The 25,207-nt window shown below is 41.8% G+C and overlaps 1 protein-coding gene across 2 annotated transcripts; it reads left to right on the top strand.

Annotated features, from left to right (window-relative positions):
- Positions 1-1,111: 1,111 nt before the first annotated feature.
- Positions 1,112-23,989, top strand: uacaa (uveal autoantigen with coiled-coil domains and ankyrin repeats a). 2 transcript variants are annotated; one of them, XR_014607644.1, is made up of 17 exons: positions 1,112-1,318; positions 2,366-2,493; positions 5,171-5,259; positions 12,549-12,613; positions 13,359-13,416; positions 14,539-14,609; positions 14,742-14,848; positions 15,547-15,728; positions 16,309-16,346; positions 16,917-16,979; positions 17,121-17,148; positions 17,266-17,306; positions 17,868-18,836; positions 18,937-19,061; positions 19,607-19,735; positions 21,360-21,425; positions 21,540-22,431. XR_014607644.1 is itself a non-coding variant. In XM_084123653.1 (16 exons), the coding sequence occupies exons 1-16, from the start codon at positions 1,283-1,285 to the stop codon at positions 21,600-21,602; spliced, it is 2,358 nt and encodes a 785-aa protein (XP_083979779.1). In that variant the 5' UTR covers positions 1,112-1,282; the 3' UTR covers positions 21,603-23,989. The 2 variants fall into 2 exon arrangements, 1 of the variants encoding a protein (XP_083979779.1); XM_084123653.1 differs by having other exon boundaries at positions 17,868-19,061; positions 21,540-23,989.
- The last annotated feature ends 1,218 nt before the right edge of the window (positions 23,990-25,207 follow it).

The following is a 25,207-nucleotide window of genomic DNA, read 5'->3' as shown; positions in this document are numbered from 1 at the left end:
TTTGGGAGGCTGCTGTTACATATTTTAAAGGTGGAATGAATGAGGTCTTTCAAGAGGCTCATGTTTGAAACTGGTTTGTCTACTGGGTTTGGCGAGTTCCCAGACTTGAGCTAGAGGCATTCAAACATCATAAAATGGCAGACTTTACCCCTCAAGAAAGAACAACCCTGTTTGATGCCCTTTTTATATATCAGAAGTAGCATCAGCATCATTATTATTGTTCAGTTTTTTGTACTATAACAAAGAAATGAGTCTCATTTTGTTTATGTTTAGAGGGCTGTTACATGATACCACAAAGGATGTGATTCATAACACGCTCGATTGGCTTTTTAGTAAAGAAGCTGTAAAACGCTTAGGGTCATAATTAGGGGTCAAACACCGAATTGTTGATCTTTTTCTTCATTATTTTTCTGCCCTAAAACTCTTTAGGCTTCAGAGACCGTAAATCAAAGACCAACTGCAAATCAAACGTACTTAGATACACTTTCTTCAGACACTAGGTGGCGCTATGAAAAAATCATTTATATTTTCATTTATAACGCTTGAACTGAAAAAAATGTTGCCCTTTCATTTGTGAGAGCAATGTCCAAACTTCAAAACATGGTACAACAGGATTTTAAAGAGAATAGCTATAGTCAAAGGCCCTTGAGCTGTGTTTAAAATGTTGCTATTTTTTGTATCATTTTCTGTTTTGCCAAACTTCTTTGACCCAGATAATTGTCTGATAACATTGCACATATTATGATATGAATAATCTCATAAACATGTAAAATAATAAAATTTGCCAGCTAAATAGGCTACATGAACATCAATTCAGTTTCTACAAAAGGTGCAATATCAGTTAATAATAAATACTTGTTCATTTAAGTCATTTAAATTTTAAATACGCATTCTAACCAACCACTGATGACGCAACTGTGTTTACAAGTTTGCAAACAGGACAAGCCTGCTGACAGTATAACTCGAAGCTATATCCATAACAAACACTCATTGTCGAGCTGCTTTTGAAGGCATCTACAGTGTGTGGAATCTGCAGCCCACCAAATCATGTGAATCAGCTTTTCCACGGGTGACTTTCATACGGAGACTCCCTGTCCACGCCGATTGGCTCATTGTTACACATTTTTCCTGACGATTGGTTCATGGGAGTGCGTCAGGTCTCAATGGAGCCTGAACCTTGTAACCAAGGGGTGGAATAAAGTTTACAGGCAAACTTTGACAAGAGACGCACATTTGGACACCTGGACAAGTGCACTGGGCTTAGTTACTGTATACTGGAACTATGAAAAGTTTTAAACAACGACTTAAGAAAAACGAGGTAAACATTATTGACTAGATAGAAATTTTACTCTTTCGAATAGCTTGTCAAGACTTTGGACCAAGCCCATAACATGTCCTGAAACTGTGTGTGTGTGTGTGTGTAATAGAATGGGACTGTGGTGGGTGGTCAGTCTGCGTGGTTGTAAGTTGCTAAATTGTTTTGCTGAACTCCAGGAATGAATTGTTATGTTTATGGCTAAAGTGATAAGAACCATGCGTCTGACTTGTATCTTTAGAAGATTTTATCGCTGGATTTCACCGTGGTTGACACTGTAGGCTACGCCTACTTTGCGCTTGAGCGATTGACACAAGCAAATATTATTTACTTTACTGTATTGTTGCAAATTTAAACAACTGTAGAACATTTCACATATATTCTTTGTAATTTCATCCTAGTTGCTTGACCAATTTCTTTATTTTTCTGGTTCCTTTGCTGTGATATTTGAAATAACTTGGGAAATGCAGTTGTAATGCGGTCAACAGACCGGGAAATACTTCATAGTGCTGTTATTGAAAAATAATCGATAGTTTAGAACGTCTGTGAGCTCATCAAAATCAATAATTCAGCATCACCTCGCCATAAATTACATTATAAAAAGGATAGTTCTAGTCTTGGATGCTGATTGGTTCATACACTTTACAGCCTGTTGTATTTATCAATATAGTGGACATGTTCACTATATCACTGTTCAGTATAGCAGAGTCATTATTTTATTTTTTTGCATAGCAGCTCTGTTATTTCAGGAGGAAATATAATACATCGAATTTTGCTTAATAAAATAAGGGGTTAATGGCAATTGCTAGTGCTATACTGAACTATAGTGAAGGTTTCACATTAAAATATGATTTGTTTCTCTTAGACATGGAAATAAAGAAAGTTTTAGGATTTTCAAAAAGAAAGTGTTCAGTAGCAGAGCCAAACCAGACGATGATAAAAGTGATGGCAGTTTCAGAGATGGCTCTGTAGAGCTGTAAGAGAGTTGGTTGTGAAATTGATGGAATGAATATTGCGTTTTCTGATGTCTTATATTTGCCTCTGTCTCAGAGTACAGAATGGGGAAAGTATGATGAGCGTCTCATGAAGGCGGTGGAGAATGGAGATATAGAGAAACTCACAGCCACACTCAAGAAAGGAACCAATCCCACCAAACTAGACTCAGAGGGCCGTTCTGCGTAAGTGCCACTTTCAACATGAAGCTTCTGTGATGCTTAAAAAAATTGTATCCAATGTACAAATAGCAGTTTTTTTATTGTCTTTACTTGAATTTTACTGAGAATAATTCTCCATCTAAGTATAATCTATATTTTATTCTATGTTTATGCAAAAAAAAAAAAAATAATGTGCAAGGACAACTCATTTTACTGTCCTGTGCACTACTGTATGGTTCTGTGCACTACTGAGCTCATTCCCGCACTATGTTTTAAAGTGGAAGCTGAACCCCTCTATGAAAGGCTCTGGGATCAAGTGGTCTTGCGCTCTTTGATTGGACGTAAATCTCAAAAACAGTTCTCTATCCTCCCTGCTGGTACTCCTGTGTTTACTTCTGTATGCATTTCATCACACTTGTCTCTTGCCACAGCATAGCTTTTTAATAAAAGTGCAAATGTCCAGCCAGGGGAGGAGGGAAGAAATTTTGACAGCCCAATTTTTTTGTGCCCTCAAACAAATTTTGAGGCAATTTCACCCTTAATGCTATTTAAATCTCTCCTCAGCATTGGTTTACTCTTCTTATATTTTACCCTCAAGGATAAGCTACATAGAATGCCCTGTTTGCCTTGTGTAGGGTTTTGTATTTTGTATTTCTTCCATGGACCTGCAGCACACTTCTCATGATAAATACTGGTATGTGTAAACAAGGAAAAACTAAGCACAAAAATAAATGTTGAAACATGAGCCTCCAAGATGATTAGTATACTTTCTGATTAAGCAGTTTAAAGGTACACTAGGTAGTAGGTACACAAAAAAACTCCTTTTTAAAGCTCTGAGTTTTCTCCTATAATGCCTAATGAGTTTGGAGAACACCTGACAATAGATCAGAGACCATTCCTCCATACAGAATCTCTCCAGATCCTTCAGATTCCCAGATCCATGTTGGTGCTTCTCTTCAGTTCAGCCCACTCATTTTCTATAGGGTTCAGGGCAGGGGACTGTGCTCAGTGACACATTTTTGTGTTGATTCTGATGTTTATTTTGGATCGTTGTCCTGATGGAAGATCCAACCATGGCCAATTATAAGATTTCTAGCAGAGGCCGTCAGGTTTTGATTTTTTTATCTGTTGGTATTAGCTAGAATCCATTATGCCATGTATCTGAACAAGATGTCCAGGACCTCCAGCAAAAAAAAAAATAGGCCCACAACATTAAAGATCTAGCGGTATATCTAACCGTGGACATGGGGTACTTTTTATCCCTGTTTGCACCAAACACATCTGGTGGGTTTGCTGCCAAAAAGCACTTTTTTTGTTTCATCTGACCGTAGAACCAGGACCCTTTTGAAGTTCCAGTCGTGTCTGAGAACTGAATTAGGCCTTTGTGTTTGCACATATTTAAACTCCTGTGAAACAAGAAGTCATAGATAGAAAATTTCATGTTCCTAGTCACCCTGGTGTGCTAAATATGTAAATATTAATGGGAATATACTTAAGAGATATTTACTCATAAAAAATGTCAATAATTATGGCCAACATTATCCCCCCCCCCCCCCACACACACACACACACTTTCTATTCTTTAACTTAGATTTTTGTTTCTTTTTTAGAATGAAAGATCAAAAGGATGAACAATGCAGATTTATTTTTACAGCCATCTTTGATCATATTTACCAGGGGTGCCATGAATTCTGACCACAACTGTAAATAAGGCATGAAAGAAGTTCCAAAACAGGAACATGAGAAGCATAGAAGTTGTTCCGGAGAGTAAATGTCTTCATAAAGCTTTCTAACATCAAAGGTGTTTAACTAAATCATAAATGTGTGGCACAGCAGTGCTCTGGTGATAATATGTTTATGGGTGGGTATTAAATATGGTGTGCACTGTGCTATGTAGCCTATGATTTTCCTATGTTTCTTCTTTTATCTCTTCCGGTCAGCTGTTTTTAAAGGGGGTTGTATTAGGTGTGTCGGGCCTCATGACAGGATTTTAGTCATGTTCTGTTGATGTTAAATATTTCCTACTTTCCAATGTTTTTCTGGCAAATAGAATATGTATTTCCTTGCCTTAACCTTGTCAGTAAACATGATGGAATAAAAAAATGTGTCATTTTTTTATATTTAGCTCCTGTGCATTTAATTGTCATTCCTTTTTCAAATAGATTTTAAAAATATTTTTTTCTCCTCTTATTTTCTGCTACAAAACATGTTCATACCCACTCCTACATCTTTTTGATCTTTCTTTTGTCCTCTAAGCTCTAACTATTTCAACGTACAAGCTTCAACAGTTCGTTCTGGTGATCTATTTAACTCAAATGCATCATGTCTGCTTTGTGACTAGGCTCAAGGAGTGGTTGTGCCTATTTTCTGTTGAAACAGGCCTTGGCTGCTATGTTGTTGCATGTTTTTTTTTTTTCATGTTTCTTGGCTCTTAATACATAATCAAAATCACTGGTGAATCACTGGTAAACTCACATATGTTGTAAATGCATATTTTGATCTCCATGGAAGTATGATAGGCTATATATTAACCTGTGCAAATATCTGCATTAAATATACTTTATTCATGTTGTAAAATAAAAGTATTGACATTGAAATTAATTAACAATATTATTGATGTAATAATCAATATAATGCTTATAATGCAATATAATGCTTATATTTAATAAATTTACTTGTATTTTTATTTTATTTTTTTAAGGTTTCATGTTGCTGCTAGCAAAGGCCTCATAAACAGTCTAAATGTTTTCCTGGATAACGGTGTCAACTTGAAGGCTGTAGATGCTGCCGGTAAGACTTTCAGAAGTAATCACATTTCATGAACCATTTAAGTCATAATTCATTCCTCTATCTGAAGACCTGACCCTCCTGCTGTGGATAATCAGCCAATACATTTTGTTTAAATGTTGTGCGGTTGTTCGTGCGTTAGCCTAAAGACAAGCTTAATTTAACTCGGAGCTCAAGCCGAGCCTCGGGTTCGAGCCTCCAGGACAGCAAGCCAAGTTAGTTTACTATTAACCTTTAAGGCTGAAAGGGCAGGCGAACTAGTGAATACTAGTTCCCTTTCGTTGTCACTCCGAGTTACGTCGGATGACGACGAATGGGGTTTTCGCTTAGAAAGCCTATCATCTTCGAGTATATAAAACGAGCCAATGGCAATGAAATGCCATGGGTCTACGGAATTTGCATAGCGTATCTCCGCCCCACGCAGGGGGTATATAAGGAAGTGCGCGAGCAACATGCAGATATGTTTTCGCTTCGGAGCCAAGTTGATTCTTCACTCCACAGCCAATTCTGAGTTCATCTCTTCATTCTCTTCGAGACGAGCCTCTCTCCAAGTGTTGGTGTGACAGCGAGTTCCAGCGAGTGCACATTCCCTGCTTATCTGTGCAGTGATTTGCCAGAGTTTGTGTGTTCATCTCCCTGGTCGCTTCAACATTTGTGGAGAAATCTCCTTTCACAAAAGAGCATTGCACGCGGCACGTCTTTTTAAAGATGCCTCGCCCGTGTATTTCTGGTTGCGGTCTGTATGTGTCTGACTCTGATGGGCACAATCGCTGTCTTGTGTGTCTGGGTGTTGAACACGCTAAGGCAGCGTTTGTGGATGAGTCATGTTCCCATTGCGGGAACATGCCCATCGCACGGTTGCGGTCGAGACTCAATGACCTTCGTGGTAGAGTCCCCTCACCCGCACCCCGATCTACGAGCTCCACGAGAGCTGGTACTTCGGCTGGCGGCCAGGGTGACCTGAGGGTTACGGTGTGGAACAAAGCGCCGACTATTCCACGCTCCACACCGTCCTCTAGCGCCGTGCAACCCGCGAGTGTTTCAAATGAGCCTGCAGTACAGTCCTCTGACTTGCCGCATGTCTCTTTTGGCGCTCCAGAGGAGGACCGTATGTCGATCGCTGCATCACAAGGTGGGCAGGAGTCCTTGGGAAGTGACGATTCGGCTGTGCTGCCACCCTCGGGTGTCCCAGCATTGCCCGAGTCTGATCCCGAGCTGACGGCCATGCTTTCCCGGGCAGCCGCGGCCATTGGCCTTGAGTGGTCCCCGCCACCTGGTCCAGTGCGCTCGCGGCTGGATGATTGGTTTTTGGGAGCGGCCGCTGACCCTCGTCGCCGCCCAACCCCAATACCTTTCTTCCCGGATGTGCATGAGGAGGTCACGAGGTCCTGGAAGGCACCATTGTCTTCCCGTGATCGCTCGGCGACCTCCTCCGCCTTTCCTCCTCTCGATCAGGGGGCTGCTAAAGGGTACACTGGGGTTCCCCAGGTTGAACGCTCTGTTGCGATGCAACTGTGTCCTCAGAGTGCTTCTTCCCGTGGCGACCCAAAGCACCCCTCCAAGGCCTGTAGGTTCTCCTCCACCCTTGTGGCGAAGGCCTACAGAGCTGCGGGGCAGGCAGCCTCTTCACTGCATGCCATGGCGACACTGCATGTCTACCAGGCCCAGTTGTTACGTGACATGCACGAGGGGAGGACTGACCCAGCACTCTTCGATGAGTTGCGTGCCGCTGGCCTCTTCGGCGGCCTCTTCGGCTGGTGCAGTCGAGGACTTTGCCCAGCAGTTCTCGACTGCCCAGAAGCAGACTGAGGCTTTAAAACATGTCCTGCCCCGGCGGCCCGCTGCTCCGGCAGCGCAGTCGTCGGCACAGGTGCCTCAGCCTGCTCGCCGCCGAGGGCACCCTCCTGCGGCTCCCGCCCCTCCCGATCGGCCCCAGCAGTCCGCTGCTTCCGGGTCGCGTCGTGGAGGAAGCCGCAGGAAGGCGCCACAGCCCTCTCCCGCCCTGCGCCCCGCTAAACGCCAGGCCAAGCGGCGCTCCTGAGACGGGCTGCTCAGAGATGGCACTGAGTTCTTTTCAGGAGACGGTAGCAGGGCCGCTCCTTCCCCCGGTGGAGGGCCGGGGGAGAATCCTTGGTTATCCCATTCCCGCTGCTCGTCCCACGACGGGCAGCACCCTAAAATGGTTAAAGAAAGAACTCACACCCCCATCTCTGAGCACACAGAGTTCTCGGATGACAGTGCGCGCCGCTCACGAGCCCCGCCACTCTCATCCCCCTCTGTCGCCAGACCCCTGCCAGAGCACACCCCCGTGGGACGCTGGTCCTCCCCTGGCCTCCTCTGGCAGGACGCGGCTAATGACCGTGCCCCCGCACCGGGCCGCTATGCCACCCACGCCTGGGCCGGTCATTCCGCTTCGCTGCACCACCGACGGTACGTCTGTGGTCCGTATGACCCCGCTGGTTCAGTTTCTGGGAGCCTGGTTAGAGCTTCCTGTCCCGCTGGGTCGCGAGGACCATCAGGCTCGGCTACGCGATTCAGTTCGCGCAGTCTCCTCCCCGCTTCAGGGGAGCCTGGTTAGAGCTTCCTGTCCCGCTGGGTCGCGAGGACCATCAGGCTCGGCTACGCGATTCAGTTCGCGCAGTCTCCTCCCCGCTTCAGGGGAGTCCGCTTCACAATGGTCGGTGGCAATGCCCCTGTCATGAGAGCGGAGGTCGCCACCCTACTGGCGAAGGGTGCGATCGAGACTGTCCCTCCAGCCGAAATGAGGTCCGGCTTCTACAGCCCTTACTTCATTGTACCGAAGAAATCCGGTGGGTTACGACCTATCCTGGACCTGCGCGTCTTGAACCACTCCCTTCACAGGCTGCCGTTCAAGATGCTCATGGCCAAACGCCTTTTCGAATGCGTACGGCCACAGGATTGGTTTGCAGCGATCGACCTGAAGGACGCCTACTTCCATGTCTCCATTCTTCCTCAACACAGACCGTTTCTTCGGTTTGCTTTCGAGGGGCAGGCATACCAGTACGCGGTTCTCCCTTTCGGGCTAGCCCTGTCTCCTCGCGTCTTCACGAAGGTCGTCGAGGCAGCCCTTGTTCCCCTACGTGAACACGGGGTTCGCATCCTGAACTATCTCGACGACTGGCTGATTCTAGCTCACTCTCGAGACCAGGTTTGCGAACACAGGGACCTTGTGCTCCGGCACCTAGCTCGTCTGGGCCTTCGGGTCAACTGGGAGAAGAGCAAACTCTGCCCAGTGCAGAGGATCTTTTTTCTCGGTATGGAAATCGACTCGGTCGCCATGTGTGCGCAGCTTACGAGCGAGTGCGCGCAGTCACTGCTGACTTGTCTTCGTCAGTTCGAGGGCAAGAGTGCGGTCCCACTGAAACTCTTTCAGAGGCTCCTGGGGCATATGGCATCCGCAGCCGCAGTAACGCCGCTCGGTTTGCTTCATATGAGACCGCTTCAGCTTTGGCTTCGTGATCAAGTCCCGAGGTGGGCATGGCAACACGGCACGCTCCGAGTCCCAGTGACTCCGGCCTGCCGTCAGACCTTCCCCCCGTGGTCGAACCTCAATTTTCTACGGGCCGGAGTTCCCTTAGAACGAGCTTCCAGGCATGTTGTTGTATCAACAGATGCCTCCGCCAGGGGTTGGGGTGCCATGTGCAATAGACATGCTGCCGCGGGCTCCTGGACAGGACCCCAGCGCCTTTGGCATGTCAATTGCCTCGAGTTGCTGGCCGTACGCCTTGCCCTGCACCGCTTTCGGGCGTTGCTCAAGGGTCAACACGTACTAGTCCGATCAGACAATACCGCCACAGTAGCGTACATCAACCGTCAGGGTGGTCTACGCTCCCGCCGTATGTCGCAACTCGCCCGCCACCTCCTCATATGGAGTCAGAAGCATCTGAGGTCGCTTCGAGCCATTTATATCCCGGGACACCTGAATCAGGCGGCCGACGAGCTGTCTCGAGTTCAGCCAGTCAGTCCAGCTGATTTGGGATCAGTTCGGGGACGCTCAGGTAGATTTGTTTGCCTCCCACGACTCGTCCCATTGCGACCTGTTCTATTCCCTGTCCGAGGGCACGCTCGGCACGGATGCACTGGCGCACAGCTGGCCGCGGGGCCTCCGCAAGTATGCGTTTCCCCCAGTGAGCCTTCTTGCGCAGACCTTGCGCAAGATCAGGGAGGACGAGGAGCAGGTAATTTTGGTTGCCCCGTATTGGCACAACCGCACCTGGTTCCCAGAACTAGTACTCCTCGCGACAGCACCTCCCTGGCCTGTTCCCCTGAGGAAGGACCTGCTTTCTCAGGGACGGGGCACCTTATGGCACCCTCGTCCCGATCTATGGAACCTCCACGTGTGGCTCCTGGACGGGACGAGGTAGGTTTGAGTACCCTACCACCAGCGGTGGTGGCTACCATCACTTCCGCTAGAGCATCGTCCACGAGACATGTCTATGCGTTGAAGTGGAACCTCTTCGTCAACTGGTGTTCTTCTAAAAATCTTGAACCCACGAAATGCCCCATCAGTGTCGTGCTTTCCTTCCTGCAAGAAGGGTTGGAGCGAAGGCTGTCTCCCTCCACCCTGAAAGTGTATGTTGCCGCCATTGCCGCACATCACAACGCAGTTGATGGTAAGTCCGTAGGGAAGCACGACCTGATCGTCAGGTTCCTGAGGGGAGCCAGGAGATTGAATCCTCCTCGTCCTCCCCTCGTACCCTCTTGGGACCTCTCAGTGGTTTTAACTGCCCTGCAGAGTGCTCCCTTTGAGCCTCTGCAATCAGTGGAGCTTAAGTTCCTGTCAATGAAGACAGCGCTCCTGGTTGCATTGGCCTCCATCAAGAGGGTAGGGGACCTGCAGGCATTTTCGGTTGACGAAGCGTGCCTGGAATTCGGACCGGCTAACTCTCACGTGATCCTGAGACCCCGGCCTGGATATGTGCCCAAGGTTCCCACCACACCCTTTCGAGACCAGGTGGTGAACCTGCAAGCGCTGCCCTTGGAGGAGGCAGACCCAGCCTTGGCACTGCTCTGTCCAGTACGCGCCCTTCGTGCTTACGTTGACAGAACGCAGTGTTTCAGGACCTCAGACCAGCTCTTTGTCTGTTATGGTGGGAAGCTGAAGGGAAAGGCTCTCTCCAAGCAAAGGTTGTCTCACTGGATAGTGGACGCCATTGCTTTGGCTTACCAGCAGCAAGGTCGACCGTGCCCCCTTGGTGTGACGGCCCACTCCACTCGGAGTGTGGCATCCTCTTGGGCTCTAGCGCATGGCGCCTCGCTAACAGACATCTGCAGAGCTGCAGGCTGGGCGACACCTAACACATTCGCGAGATTCTACAATCTCCGAGTAGAGCCAGTTTCTTCTCATGTACTCGCTTCAACTAGCCGGTACTAGATTCTGCTCAGGTGTCTTCGCTTGCTCGCCATTCCTCTCCACGGACGGGATACGTGCGATATTCTCCTCAGGTGAGCCTAATAAGCCCTGAGTCTCCTCCAGCACTGACGACGTCAACGCCAGAGTTATGCCACTGGCAGCTTTCGCGCTTGGCTAGGTGCCTCCATGTGCATGGTTCCCCCTCTGGGCGACCCCCACATGTGTATTTCCACTGTAAGCCTCTCTGAGCATGTGTCTTTCCCTCGGCAAGCCACCTTGCCACCCCTGGGGTTGAAATATTCCACCTGCGGCTGGACACCCCAGTGTTACTCCGTATGCAGCCCTTCGGGGTCATATGTGTATTCTAAGTCCCCCCCTTCGGGTTGGGCATGATTGCATATTTCCACTGAGATATGCTTCCCAGTGTACCTTGGTATTCCTGTGTTAGGTAGGAGTCCTTCATCCGTGCCAGTCTCACGACAGGGAGCTCAGACTTACGCAGGGCACTGGAAGACAGTCGAGAGGTGGCGTGATTACACTGGGAACCCCATTCGTCGTCATCCGACGAAACTCGGAGTGACAACGAAAGGGAACGTCTCGGTTACGTATGTAACCCTCGTTCCCTGAGTAGGGAACGGAGACGTTACGTCTCCCTGCCACTTCCGCTGTACCGCTGGAACGCCTGAGTTCAGTCTCGGCTCCTCAGCGAAGACATATCTGCATGTTGCTCGCGCACTTCCTTATATACCCCCTGCGTGGGGCGGAGATACGCTATGCAAATTCCGCAGACCCATGGCATTTCATTGCCATTGGCTCGTTTTATATACTCGAAGATGATAGGCTTTCTAAGCGAAAACCCCATTCGTCGTCATCCGACGTAACGTCTCCATTCCCTACTCAGGGAACGAGGGTTACATACGTAACCGAGACGTTAGTCTATTATTCTGCTGTTGTATTGAAATTGGAATCGAGAATTGAGAAATTTCGCTGGTATCTATATGACAATATTTGGCCGAGATACAACTATTTGAAAATCTGGAATCTGAGGGTGCAAAAAAATCTAAACATTGAGAAAATCGCCTTTAAAGGGATACTCCACTTTAAAATTAAAATTCTGTCATCATATACTCACCATCATGTTGTTTCAAACCTGTATGAATTTCTTTCTTCTGCTGAACAGAAAGGAAGATATTTAGAAGAATGTCAGTAACCAGACAGTTTCTGGTCTCATTGACTTCCATAGTAGGAAAAAAATATACTATGGAAGTCAATGAGACCAGAAACTTTATGTTCGCGATTGTGCTGCATTCACTCAGAAAAATAAATGTTTTATAAATGTACGGTAGGAGATTTATGGAAAGCTCTATGATCTTTACTTAATATCCTAATGATTTTTGGCATAAAAGAAAAGTCGATAATTTTGACCCATAAAATGTATTGTTGGCTATTGCCACAAATATACCTGTGCTACTTGTGACTGGTTTTGTGATCCAGGGTCACATGTTAGGTTTTGGTCATAATTGTGTTAAATAATCGTAATTACGATATTGACAAAAAAATTATTATGATTTTTGACATAATCGATCAGCCCTGGTCTGAGATCACATTGAAAAACTGGGATTCAAAATCTATTCAAACCTTGAAATAAACAGAAAGGATTCGATTTTGAAAAATGTAAAGCAAAGAAGCGTTATGACGTAAAATGAATAGTATTCTGTGCTATTTGTAAGTCGCTAAACAAACAATTAAATAAGCAAATTTGTGAAATTGATCATGAGATTCCTTCGTACAGATGACCAGAATCATGAAGAACATGATCAGTTTGAACTCAAACGTATGGAATTCAAGCAGCTCAAGTGCTGCAAACAACGTTTCTGACTTTTAAACCTCACTGTATGTATGTTGTTCCTCTCTGTAGGGAAAACAGCTTTGCATCTGTCTGCAGCAGGCAGTCATCCCATGTGTGTGCAGAGACTTCTGCAGGTACTGTCCAACAACAATCACAGGAAGAAAGACTAATGAGAAACTGCAATGGAATGTCACAGTGTTGACGTATAACCAACCCCTTTAGCGATTGCTCTGCCAAAGACCGCTCAATGCTTTCTTTTCTTTTCATACCCTGTTTTATGTTTAAAGCCCTTGCTTATTTTTTTTTATTATTTTACTTTCTCTGGACTTTCCTTTGCTTTTGATCTCCACATGAAACTGTGCGCTTAAGGCAGGGCTGAAGCAATTTACTCCACTTTTTTATATTATATAGCAACCATTCTTTTGCTCACAAACGCACCATTAAGAATACGAGGTGTGTTATCTGGTGTGGAAATGTGAATTTTCTTTCGTAAAGCTTTTATGTGAATGCAGCTATAATTAAATGCAAGTGAAAACGAAGGAAATGAATGCAAATGAGTTTCAACTGGCAGTCAATTGCATTAAAGTAGTGCAAAAGCAAAATAATTAAAACCATGAACAATTTAAAGCATTCAATTTTTTTACTTTTGATTGAGCCAAATTCTAAATATATATTTGCATTTATGATAAGCGTGTGTTGAGAGGCATTTGTGCAATTTACATTCTTTTCAATGTCTTTCATTCTTTTTCAGTTTTCTTAGCTTGTTGAGCAGAGGAATATGTAAATGAACTTTAGCTGTAAAATAAATCATTGAAGATTTGAAAACTCAGAATGTATGATATTGCCCATATGCATGTTAAATATTTTCTTTTCCAACAGTGCAAATGTCCTGTTGACAGCGCAGACCTGCAGGGCCGTACAGCTTTGCATGATGCAGGTGTGTGGATTTTTCTTTTTTAAAATTATATTTATATTTATTTTATTAATATTCCATTTAAAGTCTGCGCCGATAGTCTCGTGGGCAAGTGCGCCAACATGTAGCGCTGTTGCGCTTCGTGCGACCTGAGTTCGAGTCCCGGCTCGTGGACCTTTCCCGATCACGTCCCCCCTCTCTCTCTCCCACCTCACTTCCTGTCTAGCTACTGTCCTATCCAATAAAAGGCAAAAACGCCAACAAAAAAAATATTCCTTTTAAAATGTTAGTAATTTTTTTCCCTCATAATTTATAATTCTACATTTGCTTTTGTTTCAGACTAATCGACAACAATGTTTCATTTAAAGAATGTTGGTAACCAAACAGTTCACAGTAGCCACTGACTTCCATAGTATTTTTTTTTCCTTCTATGGAAGTCAATGGCTACTGTCAACTGTCTGGTTACCAACATTCTTTAAAAAATCTTTTTTTTGTGTGTTCAACAGAAGAAAGAAACTTGAGTGAATTATTACAGAATTTAAATTTTTGGGTGAACTATCCCTTTAAGAACGAAACGTTGCTGTCTGTTGCTGGGAGACCTTGCATTTCTGCTATGTTTGGAACTATATTTGTTGCAAAATAGAGCAAAAGCGGTCAAAATTTACAATGTTGTGTCTAAAAATCAGGTTATTATTTATTGAACTGTTATATAAAATTAATGTCATATTTGTAATCGTGCTGATATTCGAGAAAATGGCACTCTTGCTCTTGTAGTATTGATTAACTATTATGTTATAAACACAAAATACAAGAACTCATGCAAGGCAATTCATATCTTGAATTTTGGGGGCATTATTATTATTTTAGTGACATTTCCGACCTTGCACGACACTATTTTACATCAACATCAGACTAGCTTGCTTGTTGTTAAGCTTAATGGAGGACATACCACAATTTTGGGTGTTGCATGCTCAGATGCATTTTGGGTGTGTGTGTCAGATTTATTATTGTCATTCTTTTCAGGCAAATCTTTCATTATGAATTCTTCAACTGCTGCATAAGGGAGCATCAAGGACCGATATAATGTCTAGCTGTCAGAGTTGATTGGAAAATTATAACGTCTTGTGTCATGTTATTGTTTTTCAGCAAATGTAGGCTGTAAAGCCACCATCAAAATGCTCTTTGACAGCGGTGCATCTATTGATGCTACTGATGCAGTAAGTAAAATGGTTTTGAAAGAACAAATAATTTTGCACACTGTGTATATATAAGAAGCGATGTGAGAAAGTGAGATGTTATATTGATTTTGACACAGTGTTGCAATACATGTAAATATGTACCTTTTTCAGGATGGTAGATCACCTTTGTTGCTTGCTGCTAAGATGAGCCAACCAAGAGCATGCCAGTTGCTTGTGCAATATGGAGCACGCACTGTTCTTCGAGACAAGCAAAGCAAGTAAGGGAAAGCATGATCTTATTTTCTTTTGTGCATTAATAATGATCCACAAAGAGTTTACAAAAATCAAATATGCATGAGCAAAGTATCAGCCAGAAGAGGAAGATTACATTTTAAATTCAAATATATTTATATTCAGTTTCATTTTGTTCACTAATGTGAATCAACTTGCAAGAAAATCCATCTTCTACAAGGAAGTCACCTGTTTTCTTTCCATTGAAGTGGCACACATTTGCATGTGTACACAGCAGAAAGCAGCAATAGGAACAATGCTGAAGTGCATAGCACACTTATGTTGCATTCATTCTCAGAACTAGTGAAGCTTCACTATATACCTTTATTTGTTATTTATCAGCATTCAATGATATAGAAAGTGCAGCAAACAATTTTAATCAATATTTTAACATTTTTAGGACTGCCAAAACCAATTCAACTCATGAGATTCATTAAATGTTGAAAAGCATTACAATTATTTAATAAATAATATAATGATATAGTTCAGTATAACTCATGAACTGCTTTTGATGAGTCTTGAAAAAGCTCATTCAAGTAAAGGTATCTTTTAAGCTTTGCGGAAATAATCATAAAGTTTGTTTGACCTTGAGTTGTGCCATACCAACTGATCAATAATTTTTTCTATCTTCTGTTTTTCTGACTTGTTATATTTGATGTTCTGTATATGTGTGTGTTCTGTCTAGGACTGCGCTAATATTAGCTTGTGAGAACTCCTGTAAAGAAGTGGTGGAGATTCTCCTGAAGACTAAGGCAGATGTTTCAGCAGTGGACATTTATGGCCATGATGCTTACCACTATGCCAGACTAAGTCAGAATCAAGACTTGATCACTCTTGTACAACATGCCTTGGAAACAACCACTAAAGGTAAAATAACACCATGTAATTTTGTGACCAGCAGTGCTTTTTTTTTCCAGCAAGGTAGCGCAAAGTGACAGTCTTGTTATCATTACATGTAGAAATTGCTGAACCTGCTCATGCAGGCAGCAGGTCAGACGAGATTTGAATTTAGATCCCATATCAACAATCACACTGTCATTACTGGGTTATGTCATGTAATTTAAGAGAAATGTCTGAAAGATACAGATCCAGCTGTGCTCACATAGACTTCTCAGATTCTAACTAAAAGCATCAATTTCTAGAGTTGACCGGTCTGTATTCCTTTTCCAAGAACTGTCTTATTTAAAGAGAGAGGCTTATTCCAAGCAAAGCAGCCGCTTATTATTAGAAGATCACTTGGGTCCCTGAAAGATGCTTTTCATATAATATCTGCCATATCACCAGATTAAAATTAAATGCAACAATTAAAATGCAACAATTACTTAATAAAGTGATTGCCATGTAAATCAAGGCACATTCATTGCATGTTAAACATTAATAATAATAATATCTTGTCTGAAATGTGCATTATGTGCTAAAACGTGCTATAACATTTTTTTGTTTTCAGCCAAAGAGACTGCCAATGTTTCACAGAAGATTCAACAGGTAACATTGACTTTTTGCTGACAGTTTAACTCTTTGACGCATTTGCATGCGGGATTCACAGTCAAGTTCAAGTATTTTTAATCCAAGACAGGAAAGGCAGTAACAGCAGACAAATAAGGTCATGAGTTTGCTGCACTGCACTCAAGTGAACTCCATCTATTTATTGATCTTACTGCCATCTAGAGTCTTAAATGCTAATCGCAGTGCACTTTAATTAGAGCCATCCTAATCTGCGGTCACTTGAGAATGATGATGGTGTGCTATGTCCATCTCTGCAATGATGGAAATCAGTCGGATGAAACTCAGTGTTCTTCTGCAGCTGTTGATGGAGATGAATACTGATTCTCATGCTCATGTGAATATTTCAACCATACAATCTATAGTTACTTACTTCTAACACATCTATTATAGATCCACTCTTCAGACTATGTTTCAATGAGTTACTGTAGGGAGATGCATTTATTATTAAAGAATTGTTAGAGAATTTATTATGGAAATATAGATTTATTTCTATCTAAAGACCATGTCAAGAATAGAAAGTTTTTTTTTTTTTTTTTTTTGAATGCACAGGCTAAACCCTGGACCAAAGCAGGATCAGTAAAGACGGAGAAAGCTTTGTCAGAGCCACTAACAGTGAGTTTCTTTAGAGGATGGCATTTGATTTCATTTGATTGACGTTTGAAGTCTGTGCTATCAGGCTGTCATTTTGCTCTCCTGTAGCTGATTGTGATCAGTTGTGAATGTCATCAATAAAGGGTTGTGTCTGAATTACAGAAGGAACATGGCAGTCACTCCACTGAAGGTAACTTGGAATGTGTTTATATGTAATGGCAGAACATCATGATTGCAATCAGTCATATCACAAAAGCTTTCCAGGTCTGGGCTCTGATATTTTAAACATGTTTTCTGTTCCCTGAAGGAAAAGCTGCCAAACAAGGTCATAATCTGGATTCTACACAGGTATCCTGCCTAACCTGCCTAACCTGATCTGTGTCTGAAGAGTTTGCTTTATGACAGTGTCATTAAGTATTTTTAGATTGAGTTAACTCCTTATTTTTGAAGTATGTGACCTTGATATCTTGCTCTCATTTTGTCCTTTTATCAGTAATTTAAATTCAATTTTACGAAGACCTTACGGTCTTCACCACAAAATCAATCAATCAATCAATCAATCAATCAACCAACCAATCAATCAATCAATTTTTAGTGTTTTGGTAAAAAAAATGATGTATGTGACCTTGATATCTTGCTCATAGTCCTTTTATCAGGCAGTTAAATTAAACTTTCCATTAACTTTCCATTATTATATTATATATAATGCAGTCAACCAAGTAATATAATTTGTACAATCTGAACACTTTTTTCTGCCAGAATATAGAGTTTAAAGGGTTATAACTTCACTTGATATCAGACTTAATTTACATCCCATTCTCATCAAACTGAAACATTACAGCAGTTGATCTAAAATAGAAAAACGAAAGAGTATTTCTTACTTCAACATTACCCTTGTCAATTATTCAGGTCAGGCCTGCACAGTCAGCTCCTGCGCCAGTAAGATCTACTCCGGTGGAGTTATTGCCCGGTGAGGTGGAGGCCCTTAGGAGAGAACTACGAGATGCACGGAGGAGGCAAGAAGTAGCAGAGGCGGAGGTGCACAGGCTGGACGCGGCACTGGCTCTGCGTTGTCAGGAATACGAAGGTCTGAGGAGGAGCAGTGAACAAGCTCTGCATGCGTCCCATAACCGGTCATGGGAGCTGGAGGAGGCCTTGGGTGAGGTGCAGAGAAGGATGGCCGGCTCAGAATCCCGAGTGAGACAGATGCAAGCTCATCTAGTAGCCGTCAGGGAGCACTTGGTGGAAGAGCTGAGAGTCCAGCTTCAAGAAGTCAAAGGTCAGCGGGAGGCAGCCGTAGCTGAACTAGGGAGGATGCAGAAGGAGCTCAGCCAGAGCAGGAGGGAGGTAGAGCAGCAGAAGCAGAACCAGGGCTCCTTGATGCAGGAACTTAGCCGGCTTTCCCAGGAGCTGCTCAGCAGAGAAGAGCAAATAAACACACTGAAGACAAGGTTAACAGGAATGGAGACACAGCAGGCTGAGACGTTGTGTAAAGAAACTCAGACCCCATCAGAATGGTGCCCGACACATGCGAAGAGCACCATGACTGACCTCATCACGGAGACCAGCGAACCGACCGTAGATCTGGAGAACTACATCAGCAAGGGTGAGCACACAGTCATAACTAGCTCACTGAACAATGCACTGCAACATGCTGAAACCAAAGCTGACGAGGCTCTACAGAAGTACCAGTGCGCCCAGGAAGAGAACCAGAGCCTGCTGAGAGAACTTCAAGAGCAAAAGACAGAGCTGGACACAATCCAGGAGGCTCTGAAATCCAAGTTTGCTCCTGTTGTCTTAGTGGAGGAAAAGGAGAAAGAGGTGGAACGACTCAAACTAGCCCTTGAAGAGATGGAGAAGAGACAGAACCAGGCCAGTGTGAGCATCTCAAACACAAAAGAGGAGGGTGTTCAGAGAGAAGAACACAGGCAGCCATGCGCAAGTGAAGTACAGCATAACCAAGTATCTTCTTCTACAGGGAGTGACAGAGCAGAATGTGAAGTCACTAGAATTGCAGCGGAAAACGTGCAGCCAAGTGAAATAGAAAGCAAAAGTAGCACAACTGAGGACCAGGGGAGAACATCACCAGATCAATTTGTCAAGGTTAATGATTATTGCTTGTATATTTATTATATTCATGACTATTTTTTTTTCCTCACAGATCATCAATACATTGAGATTGTCCCAAAATGCAGAAATCAATGCAGATTATATTAATAAACGTTTAATGTATCATTTTGTCATTTACAAGCATATTATTAAAATGTTTTGGAATGCACCAATACTAAAATTCGAATGAATTCAAATGATTGATAAATGGCAGATATTCAAATTCTATACGTTTTTGTCTAACTAAAACTAAAAACAAAAATTAGTCATTTTAAATGCTACAAGTACATTTAGGCATCACAACTTTATAATGTGCACAGTATAGAAAAATTCTATTCATTTTGAGATTTGCCATAGATGACATTTTATTGAAGTGTAATTCAATTGTTAATGTTTTTAAAAAATCAACTTTAAGTGAGCATTAGATGGCAGCGAAGGTAATCAAAATATAAAAATATGGGAAATGAGCAATATCTCTAATATCAGCAAATAGCCTAAAGAAATTGTAAAAATGTAATTACATGTGTTCTCTATCTCAGTCATCAGTGAAGCATGAGGGACAGAGGTCGGCTCAGGTCAACATATCAGAAGCCGTCGGCTCCTGTGAACCATCACAATCAGACAGCTCCCTCCAGGCTCAGGTCTACAGCCTACAACAGCAGCTAGAGGTTAGTTACTCACAGGTCGCTCTATTCTTTAGGGCTGTTTTTGAGAGTCTGCTTTGTTTAAGCTTTGTTAGACTTGAGAAGTCAGTGCTTTTAGTGGATTTTGATAGGATTCTTTAGTATAGGCAGAGTTGTTGAAAAAGAGAGACACACTGGGATTTTGCCACCACAAACTTACACTGTCAACCTGTTTGATTGGGTTTAAGCAGGACAGATAGCAGCAGCTTGTTTATTTGCAGCAATTTTTGTAAATATTAACGCATAATATGCACTGATTACTTCGTTGACTACATTTATGTTAGCATTTTTTCTGGAGAACCAGCATTAATCAGTTGTGTTTAACTTTGGAGGGAAGGTGGATTGTTTCCATAACTCCCATAATATAAGCTCCTATAATATAGAATACATTTACAGTATGAATGCATTAATATTTTTCTCATGCTTTTATGGTCATATTTATATTTTTATATTAAGACACACACAAGCACACACAGCAAATAAATGTCAATAAATACCAACAACTGCTCAATTCAACCCAAGAAAGAAGTTTGGTTGTGCAAAAAAACAAGACAGCCAATTCACTTAACAACACATTTTATTACATAATACATCCATGGAGAGGGTAGATAAGTGGTTCCTTCTGTCGGCACTCATTCTGGGTTTAATAGTTGGTTTAGTTTAAGTAGGAGAATTTTCCCAAACCATAAAGGAAACACTTAATCTTTTCATAAACATATCAGTTTATCATAACATTTTTATTAAATCACCACATTTGGAGATGCGTGGTTTTCACTGGACAGAAATGGTATGAAAAATTGTACACTGAAAAGTAACTACTGTAGTACCTAAAGCCCTAAGTATACTTCGGCTGGTCGCGTTTTGCGACGGCCCGTGCACTGTCCACATGACGTAATAGGGTCCGCGAACGTTTGTGTGCAGCCCAATTTTCGTGTCCATGCGGACGGTTTGTGTACAACAGCACGTGCGAGTGACTTTAGCACTTGAAAACAAAGTCTACTGGATAGTGTGCATACGCAGAACGCTTCTTTTTTGCTAACAGCCAAAGGAGTATACTTTGAAAGGCTTGTGCACCCAACTGTGAGATGGAGCAGAACACAGAAAATGAAGTGTACGTGAGCCAAACAAGTGTCAAACTGTCAAACAAGTGTAGTAGAGTAAAAAGTCTCTGACATATGGAGTAAAAGCATAAAGTTACATTAAATGGAAATGCTTAAGAAAAGTACAGTTCTTGTGTAAATGTACTTTTGTTACATTTTACCACTGGAAATAGACCATGTCATATGCCCCAGAGGAGACTGGATTTTAAGTTGAGTCAAGCCTGTTGCTGTTAGAGAGAACTGGGAGTAGTAAGGAAAGCTCATACAGGGTACACCGTGCTGGTAACTTCACAGAAGCAATTTTTGCTCTCCCACAGAGTAATCACTCTCAGGAGACATGTTAACTTTCATTAAAGTACTCGCCCACAATGCTTTTACTGTAATCCAGCACTTTGACATGTATTGTACATTTCTAAATTAAATGCAAGTTTAAGCATTAATCATTTTTCTTTTGTAACTGATGTGAAAACCAATGCATTATGAACTTGTTCTCTTACTTTTATTGCCAGAACTCGGAAAAGCATTACAGACATGTGCTTTCAATATACCGAACACGGTTGCTCAGTGCAGCACAGGTAACATTTTATTATTTTATGATGTATATTTTCTTATTATCTAATGTGCTTTCAAAAGTAAACCCATGAAAATAGCAGTGTTTATGTTCTAGAAGCTGTGGTCTTCTTTTGCAGGGTTTCATGGATGAAGAGGCCAGAGTGGCTCTGCTTCAGATTGCCAAGATGAGAGAGTGCTGAGTGTGTGCTGAGCATTCATTGTGCATATGCATATATGTATAGACACTACTGTTCAAATGTTTGGGGTTGGTAAGATTTTTGTAATGTTTTTGAAAGAAGTCTCATATGTTAACCATGGCTGCCTTTTTTGATCAATTGTGAAATGTTGTTACAATTCACAATAACTGCTTTCTATTTAAACATGTCAACAGTTTTCTGTAATGGCACAGCTGAATTATCAGCATCATTAGTCCAGTCTTCAGTGTCATATGATCCTTCAGAAATCATTCTAATATGCTGATTTGAAGAAACATTTCTTATTATTGTCAATGTTGAAAACAGTTGTGCTGCTTAATGTTTTTGTGGAAACTGTGATAAATGTTTTTCATGATTCTTTGATGAATTGAATAGAAATAACATTCTAAATGTCTTTACTGTCGCTTTTGATCAATTTAAAGGCAGGGTAGGCGATTAGTTCCAGATTTTTTTTGTAATGCTGGTTGAAAGTCTTTTCACATCCTGATAGTGATCACTAAGTTAAGTGGTCTAAATGTATTTATATGTATATATATTTGTCCGTGGAAGGCATAGGACCATAAATGTTCATCCAATCATTGCATTCGGTTCGCGTTTCATGTTATGCAGAGTTAGACAGACATCAGTCACAGAGCACCGCAACAGAAACAGAAGTGTGACGCTTTACTCCCTTCTGTACGTGTTCATATTTTGGAGGAGGCGTGGCTTTGTAGAGTGCTCTGAATGGAGGGTGGGATCTTATGCTTTCATGCTGAAAATTGCCTCTCCTACCTTTAATACATTGTTACTGAATAAAAGTGTTCATTTATTTCTGTAAAAAATACATTGCTGACCCTTAACTTTTGAAATGTAGAGTAAATATATACATTACACTGTATCTACAATGAACACGACGAAGAGACCATTGTAAATCCATTGAGGTCCAGCTTTCTGGACCTAATTGGTGGAGCTAGGAGGGCCAAACACACCATAACCCCCACCTTAAACCTAGTATCAATGTTAATCACTAGATCTTTAACAGAAAACAAAGAATCAAATTTGGTGTAATTTAGGTTTATTTATGTCCCCCTTTCATCTCAGTGTCTTGTGCAAATTAACTGTTGCTCTTTGTAACAAAATTAAACAAAATATTAAACATGTTGAAATATATCTACACTGTAAAAAAATCTCTTTTTTAGGGCTTTTTGAGTTTTACTTGTATAAATATGTGTATATTTGTTTTTGGTGATTTATTCCAAACAATACATCAATACATGAACAATACATCGATATAAATGGATTGATATATTGATCAAATGACTAATGATGCGATGTATCAATGCAACACGTAAAAAGAAATCGTCTTTATTTCGACTCTCCACATTTTCTCACAATGTCCATCTACAGTATGCATTACCGCCAATGCATGCATTCTCGTTTAACTCACCTGTCAGGGCTCGAAAATAAGGATTATTGCAAAAGGAGAGTTGTAATTGTTTTAGGGAGTTATTATGCTTTTCACTTTAGAATACTGTTACAAATAATTAGTAATTAATTCTGAAAGATTTGATATGCTAATACTTGAGTCATAACTAGTGGGTTACCACAATCTTCACTTTAGAATGAATTATACATTATGCCTTGTTCACATTAATTATGAACCTGTATAGTAGTTCTTATAGTCCTCTGGGAGGTATGAAAAAATTAGTAGTTATTGATTAGCTAATAGTGGACTACCACATTCAGCTGAGTGCCATTACTTACTTGTACGTTAATCAGAGTTTCTTGTTAGTCAATAGTAGTTAGAATGTTAATATTGCGTAGTTCATTAAAGGGATAGTTCACCCAAAAATGAAAAGTCTGTTATCACTTTCTCACGCTCAAGTTGTTATGAACCTGTATGAGTTTCTTTCTTCTGTTGAACATAAAAGTAGATATTTTGAAGAATGTTGATGTCCAAACAGTTGTTGGCCCCCATTGACTTTCATAGTATTTTTATTTATTTTTGGACTATGGGGGGCCAGCAACTGTTTGGATACCAACATTTTTCAGAACAAACTCAACAGAACAAAGAAACTCATGCAGGTTTAGAACAACTTGAGGGTGAGTAATGATGACAGAATTTTTATTTTTGAGTGAACTATCCCTGTAATGATGGAACAGTCAGACCTTTTACAAAGCCGCACCGTGCTTAGACTGCCCTCTTGTGTTCTGAACACACGTTGTCTTTTGATGAAAATGCCTTTTGTGTCTCTAGGGTCGATATTTTGCTGTGAGAATGAATGTAGAGTGGTGAGTAATATTGTTGTTTCTGCCGTAAGGGTTGTTTCACTACATTAGTTAAGGCTGCAGGATTGCGAATGACTAAATAAACATTATCAGTATGATTGTGGAAAACTGTGCATTTCTTGTCTATTAACACCCACTGCTACTCCCCAGATCCCAGAGACAAGAAGCGCCAGAGCAACAGTTCCAATCTTCTTTTATCCCTTCCTTGACCAAGTGACTTTGAAACCATAATGTAAGACATTCAAACTGATCAATCAGCAGATTACAGCTTCCCCTGCCAAACTAAAGGTGTGACAGTTAGCAGACCACTGATGCACACACACCTGGCCCACAGGCCTTGATCACTATCAGCACCTCTTTGCTTTTATTTTAAATGGCCCTTGGAGTGGGTTGGGACAGGAAAGCAAAAGTCTTGTGTTTATTTTCATCCTTACACCACCACAGAACACAAAAGGTAATTGTGACTCTTTATCTCACAATTCAGATTTTTTACAATCGTAATTGCGAGTTTACATTTTGCAATTCTGACTTTTTTCCTCAGAACTGTTATTAACTCGCAATAGGCCTGGTTTCACAGACAGGGCTTAGATTAAACCAGGATTAGGTCTTAGTTTAATTTGGACATTTTAAGTAGATTTTATAAATGCATCCTAGAAAAAAAAAAATCACAGGTGTGCATTTTTGAGACAAAACAATGTAAGTGACATATTTTAAGATATGTCAGTGCAAGTTGCTTTCATTGTTAAACAGCTTAAACATGCATTTTAGTCTGGAACTAGGCTTAAACCTCATCTGTAAAACAAGGAGATTAAGTCAAATTCTGAGGGGGGACAAAGTTGGCTCACAGTTCTGATATTTTCAGTGTTTGTGTGTAGAAAAATTCAGACTTTATAACTCACAATTGTGAGTTTATACCTTGCATTTTGGAATTCATCCCCCGGTTACACTGACAAGGCTTAAGCCTATAGTTTCAGACTAAAATGCATGTTTCCATATCTTAAAATATGACACTGGCATTTTGTCTCAAGATGCACACCAGTAATGTTATAGGCACGTTTATAAAAGCAATTTAAATGCCCTAATCCTGGCTTAATCTAAGCCCTGTCTGTGAAACTGGGCCTATAACTTGTAATTGCGACTGTAAGATTATATCTCTCAATTCTTAAAAAGTTGCAATTACCTTTTCTAATTTTTATTCAGTGGAGGAAACAAGCTTCCATAGCCATCTCTGATGTCCTGAAAAATCATATTACTAAGTGCTACTAACTGGTTTGTATTAATAAGTTGAAAGAATGGACATCTGTAAAATGGAAAGATTTTTA

The sequence above is a fragment of the Abramis brama genome (assembly GCF_963993115.1).
Source record: "Abramis brama genome assembly, chromosome: 9".
NCBI classification, from domain to species: domain Eukaryota; kingdom Metazoa; phylum Chordata; class Actinopteri; order Cypriniformes; family Leuciscidae; genus Abramis; species Abramis brama.
The sequence above is the reverse complement of the archived record's forward strand: the minus strand, read 5'-3'. Positions and strand labels throughout refer to the sequence as shown.

Coding starts and splice junctions, on each gene's coding strand:
- uacaa (XM_084123653.1), top strand. CDS start 1,283: ATGAAAAGTTTTAAACAACGACTTAAGAAAAACGAG. Junction 16,347..16,916: donor TTTCACAGAAGATTCAACAG/GTAACATTGACT, acceptor TTGAATGCACAG/GCTAAACCCTGGACCAAAGC. Junction 17,149..17,265: donor TGGCAGTCACTCCACTGAAG/GTAACTTGGAAT, acceptor TGTTCCCTGAAG/GAAAAGCTGCCAAACAAGGT.